We start from the raw sequence: 5,698 nt of genomic DNA on the forward strand, positions 1-5,698 counted from the left end.
TTGTTTCTTTAAAAAAAATATCAGTTTTCACATTTTTCATACATTATTTTGAAGCTTGAGAAATAATTATTTAATGTTATAAACATGGTATTTGTATATAAAGTTATCAATGCTTTATATATTTTAATCGTTCCTTAATGAATAATGATTTAAAAATTCGTGAGTCATCGGGATAGTTTGTTTTGAAGCTTCACAAATAATTGGTGACGTGATATAGAAGCTTTGCAAATACTTGCTTTCTGCACAGGGAGAATTTTATTATTAAAATCACTCATCTTTAAAATATTAAAATTCATACCGTAAGTATTCATAAATCAGTCACTAAAAAGCAAAAATCTACAAAATCAGTAATATCTGTACACGGAAGATTCAAAAAAGAAAAATCTACAAAATCACTAATGACTTAGGAGTAATGTACACGGAAGATTCAAACACCAAAAAGGCCTTTTTTTTCAAGTGCAAACATTTTTCATACTCAGTTAGACTGACATTTTATGTTACATAATGAGGCACTCATATAAACACAAAAGCAGATACTGTTGTACTATTTAACGACAATTTTAAATGCTCCACCTTATCAAATGCAATTTACTATTTAGAGATACAAATTACACAACATTCATATCTTATTGGAGTTACGAGATTTTAAATTGAAAGCCACCTACACCCTTTGCAACACAAACCCTAACCCTGTGCATTGAGCTCAATTACCTTGCTCAAGCATTATTACCCCGTTATTGATATTTCCTTGTCTAGCACATGGGAAGGTCTGGAGGAGGAGGTTCCAATGACTGCAGAGGACCGCTGCCATTTTTCACTAGAAACACCATATTCAACCCCCAAGTGAAATGGTCGTCTAAATGGCAGTGCAGAAACCACACTCCTGTACAACAGTTTGCCGATTGTTAGATTAAGGTGTAACATGGTAATGAATTAAATATGATCAGATTGATTTGAAAAGCTAAAAATATACCTGGATTGTCAGCTTTGAATCTTATCGCAACCCACCCGCTTACTGGAGCGATTACTGTGTTGCGCTGTGGGGGATCAACCAGATTAAATTTAACCGGGTCCTTTACAGGGTTATAGTTCCCGGAACCTTGTCCCACCACGTAAAAGTTGTAACCATGAAGATGCATCGGATGGTTTTCAGCCACGAAGATGTTTGTTGCCTGGAAAACTAGCTGCACTGTCGAGCCGTAGTCGAGCACCTTCAATTTTGTGCCACTGTCAGGAACCCAAAGACTTTCGACTATATCCTCGCCCGTGTAGTTAAATCTAACAGGGGGTTTTGATGGGAAATCCATAGTGAAGACACCATTCATGGAGAAATAATATGCTTGAAGAAGGGCCACCGTGGGCTCCACGTAGGATACGTTGTTGACACTTGCACTCAGCCTCATGCCGTTGGGGCCTTCACAGGTTTTACCAGTACCGCACGGACTTAACCCCAGTCCAACTGTCATGATCAGATCTTCATCTATTTTACGCGGAACATCCACTGGGTACTCCCGGGATGCCAGGCTTCGCAGTGCATTGCTAAATCTATTGACAGTCGCAGTATCATTGTAATATGGAAGGCTAGGCATAATTGGACGAGTAGAATGTTGATGTCCAATATACTCCAGAATGGCGGTAGCTGTTGTGTTATCGAAAGCGCCTGCTGCCTGATTATTATATGCTCGGGCGGCCATATAGTATTTGCCCACAGGCTGGTTGGCCGTCAAAAGAACATCTGTAGTCTGTCCAGCAGCGATGACGAGCACATCGGTTTTGTATGGCTTGGTATAGCAAGCATCCACTGCTACAACTGTAAATTCATGGCCTGCTATCTTAAAAAAGTGCCCACTATTGAGTGCAGCATTCACGATCCGCAGAAGGTAGGTTTCTCCTCGTTTTACAGCAAATCGAAACGTTTCTGCATCAACAAATGATCTTCGGATCAGTGTTTACTATATTATCGAATTCAAATTCAATTCAAAATAGAAATAAATTGGTCCACTGGGTTTTAGATAGACATTAATAAGGTGAATTATTCAATTCCCTACTCTATTTCTATATTATTTTTAAAGTTTACCTTCCCCAATATAAAATTAGAAAAGAATAAAAATAAAAAACAATACATAAAAAAAATCTAATTATACTATTACATACTAAAATCATAATAAAAATAAAAATCAATACAGACAAATCTAATTATACTATTACCTACTAAAATCATAATTTTTTTTTTTTTAACTAAAAAAATTGTAGATAAGACCATAATACACAATTTCAAAACCATTATCACAATGGTAATTGAGAAAATATAAACAAATTTCTATATATTTGTGGATGAACAAATAAAACATAACATTTTAACATTTATTTGACGACAGTCGAATCTAGTTGGAATTCCATTTGAAGCCGCAACTACAACTGCAAACATTGGTTATGGTTTTCAAACCCGAAGTAATTTGGCTTTGGCTTAAGAAAAGGCTAGTATTTCAGTAGCTCTGGTTTTAATAGATGAAAGTTGAATCATCTGTCAATGCATCCAGACTTGAATTCACTTAAGCATCTAATTATCAAAATCATAGTTTAGATAACTGTAACAAGGTTTGCTATTCAAATCAGCAGATCTATGAGAAAGATTAAAACATCTGAGATCCAAATTTATTCAACCATAACAGAGACAATAGATTAACCTTTTCTGATCATGGAAAATTCTAATTGAATTCCACAACAGTCATCTTCATTTTGCAGTTAAGTGCAGTTCTGGTAATCGCTATCATCTAACTTAATAATCACGATCATCTATGAAAATGAAGCTATCTAATTGAATTCCAAAGCAGTGATCTCCGTTTTACAGTTAACTGCAACTCTGGTAATCGCTATACCTAACTTAATAATCACTATCATCTTAAAAAGCCAAAGCAGTGATCTTCGTTTTACAGTTAGCTGCAAATCTGCTATCACCTAACTTAATAATCACTATCATCTTAAAAAAAACAACGGAAATGCGAAAATGCATTTTAATGTGTTTTGCAATTTTTTTAATATAGAATAAACGCCTTTTTACAATTTTTTCAATATAGAAATTTCTGGTTTTGAAGATTTTTTAATATAGAATCTATCTTCAACTCACGGCTCCGTACCGTATTCGAATTCATGAATTAATACGCCAACTGACCCGAATCCTAGAATTTTCGATTTTTTGGGGCCAGTTCGGCCTAATTTGATAACTATGTGTTTTATATCAATTAATATACCCAAACCATTACTATTATTTTTATGAGTGGTCATCCAATCCCAACCCAACCCAATGAGGTGAGAGGGAAAATATAACACCCTGAAAATAAGGGAATCTAATTAACCTTTTTCAAAATATAGGAATCTAATTTGGGCGGATGCTGGTTAAAATTTTGCAGTACACCAAAATCAGTAGGGTTTAATAAACTTCTAAACCATTATTATTACCTTTATGAGTAGTCCAGAGTGAATCCCATCCTAGAATGACTGTTAGTCCACGATTTCCCACCAAATGTGAAAATACAACAACCAATACAAGTTCACCAAAAGTTTGTGCAAGTTAAAACCTAATACCAGAGCTAGAGCAGGGGAACAGATCTCCTGGCTGTCCATTTATTGTGAAGGCATCAGATACATTAGGCGCACCACCTGTACGAACTGCTTCATCTATAACAGCAACTGGGTTATTGTTCCACCACTCTCCTGTTCAATATCATAATCGCTTTGAATCATTATCAACCATTAAAATCCATTAAGCATAAGACATTTGCTTTTGAATCTCATAGCAGATAATCACCTATTACAATAGGAACTTCAGCACTGGGTTTAGGAAAGGGATATGGTTTTCCTCTCTTAGGAAGGATTACGAAAGCTCCATGCACCGTAGCTCGGAGCCATGACACATGAGCGTGCCACCACACGGTGCCTTCCTGTTCAGAAATGGTGAATCTGTATGTATAACGGCCACCTGGTGGAATGGGGCACTGTGTAACATATGCAGGTCCATCGGCCCATCCTGTACGCAACTGCTCGACTCCATGCCTGACAATATGTAAAAACAACTCTTATAACCCATATCACCAAACCTATCTATAACAATACCAGATGTACTAAAGCTGTGAAATATGATTTGTCAAGTTGCAGAGACATACCAGTGAAGAGTGGCATTGTACCCAGCTTTGTTATAAGCTTTGATATTAACAACGTCTCCATCACGTACATGGATAGTTGGGCCTGGTAGCTGTCCATTGACGGTGGCTATTATACGCTTCTTGCACAGCCTGGTAACTGTCTTCTTTCTAATCTGTTCAGGCAGTCAAGGGATCACATATTATAGATATATTATGTTACACGAAGCTCATTTTTCTCCAAGCCTTTCTTTATGCAAAAATGAAACTTGAAAATAACTCTTAAGTAAACTTACAATGAAGGTATAATTGTGGACATCTGCGTTTGTTACAGCAACTAAATAAGCAACAAATGCGAGTAGCAAAACAAGGAGAGCAGAAGATAGACGCACTGGATGCAACGACATTGTTGCAGAAACTAAATATCCTGCAAGCACAATATATTCCTGAAAGAGATATCAAACTAATACTACTCACTGTCTCAACATTGAAAGAAATGGATCTCTCAGTGCCGAACTGAAGGCAATACTGGTGTGTCTTTCTGCTAAGGAGACAGGCTATATATAAGACCGAAAAGCTTATGAGCACATTGTTAGGAATAGGAGGAAGTCTGAAACGACAAACGGAGGAGTCATTGTAGCGTGTTGGCTCTCAACTCACTGAAATTTCAATCCAGACATGACAGTACGAAAGTGCTCCAGGGCAAAAGCTGCCATATCCACTGTTCTGAATGTATATCACTGTTTGCTCACATGCGCTTCAATCTCGAATTTCCCAGCGCAACTTTAATCACGTTTCCTAGCAGGCCTTCACCAGTATTTTTGGATTTTACTCACTATAAACGTTTTAGTTGTACCTACATGTTTGGAATGAAGCTTCCCTCTCTTAATTAATGATGGAACCCACGTGAAATAACACTGTGTCACTTCCCACAAAAAAAATTCATAAATTCCCTCTCACCGATCATTTTTCTTCAGATTTTTTTGCACATTTATCATGAAGACCAGGAAGTTTGAAATTATATATATAAATAATTAACACAAATATATATCTTATTAGTAAGAGTGAAGTGTCATTTTCATATTTATCAATGTGTAAAAACTTACTCCGTATTGACCAGATCAACAATATTTACTAATATAAATTGTATTAGTAGAACCATAAGTTAATTTATAAATTATAATGATTATATTTACTAACTCAACATATTATTAAAAACATATTAAAATAAACCATGCAGGTTGGAAAACTCACTGGCAAAAGAAATTAAGAAGTGTAAAATTAATAATAAAAAGATTAACACTATTACCTATTAAAAAATTGGTTTGTCTACATAGAAATTTAATTTTGGGATTGCTTAAATTCTGAATTTCTAGAACACTCAATCACTTGAAATTCGCCAGCTTTAACTAAGACTTTTAAAATTATAACAAAATTTAGATTTTTTTTTGTAAAATTATAACTTCATTAAGCTTTTTAATGGTGAAAATGAATTAGGCATTACAAAAATTTCGAGAACACCCCAACTCTGAAATTCAACAGCTCTAACTAAGATTTCC

General features: G+C 35.4%; 1 protein-coding gene across 1 annotated transcript; it reads right to left on the reverse strand.

Moving 5' to 3' along the window:
• Positions 1 to 518: 518 nt before the first annotated feature.
• On the reverse strand, positions 519 to 4,681 carry LOC149164996 (laccase-12-like). Its single transcript, XM_089432200.1, has 6 exons — positions 4,436 to 4,681; positions 4,164 to 4,315; positions 3,809 to 4,053; positions 3,586 to 3,714; positions 974 to 1,918; positions 519 to 883 (listed from the first exon to the last, which is right to left on the reverse strand). Exons 1-6 carry the CDS (start codon positions 4,544 to 4,546, stop codon positions 753 to 755), a joined length of 1,713 nt encoding a protein of 570 aa, XP_089288326.1. The 5' UTR covers positions 4,547 to 4,681; the 3' UTR covers positions 519 to 752.
• Positions 4,682 to 5,698: the final 1,017 nt, after the last annotated feature.

This window comes from Pinus tabuliformis, chromosome 5_1 (assembly GCF_031772625.1).
Source record: "Pinus tabuliformis cultivar Carrire ecotype Pingquan chromosome 5_1, CPIR1, whole genome shotgun sequence".
In the NCBI taxonomy this organism is placed as follows: domain Eukaryota; kingdom Viridiplantae; phylum Streptophyta; class Pinopsida; order Pinales; family Pinaceae; genus Pinus; species Pinus tabuliformis.

Bases quoted from the DNA above. Each gene is read 5' to 3' on its own strand.
- LOC149164996 (XM_089432200.1), bottom strand. From the start codon at position 4,546: ATGTCGTTGCATCCAGTGCGTCTATCTTCTGCTCTCCTTGTTTTGCTA. The intron at 3,715-3,808 runs GTGATTATCTGC...GATATTGAACAG, and splicing joins TGAAGTTCCTATTGTAATAG to GAGAGTGGTGGAACAATAAC. The intron at 1,919-3,585 runs GTATTAGGTTTT...TTGTTGATGCAG, and splicing joins GTTCCCCTGCTCTAGCTCTG to AAACGTTTCGATTTGCTGTA.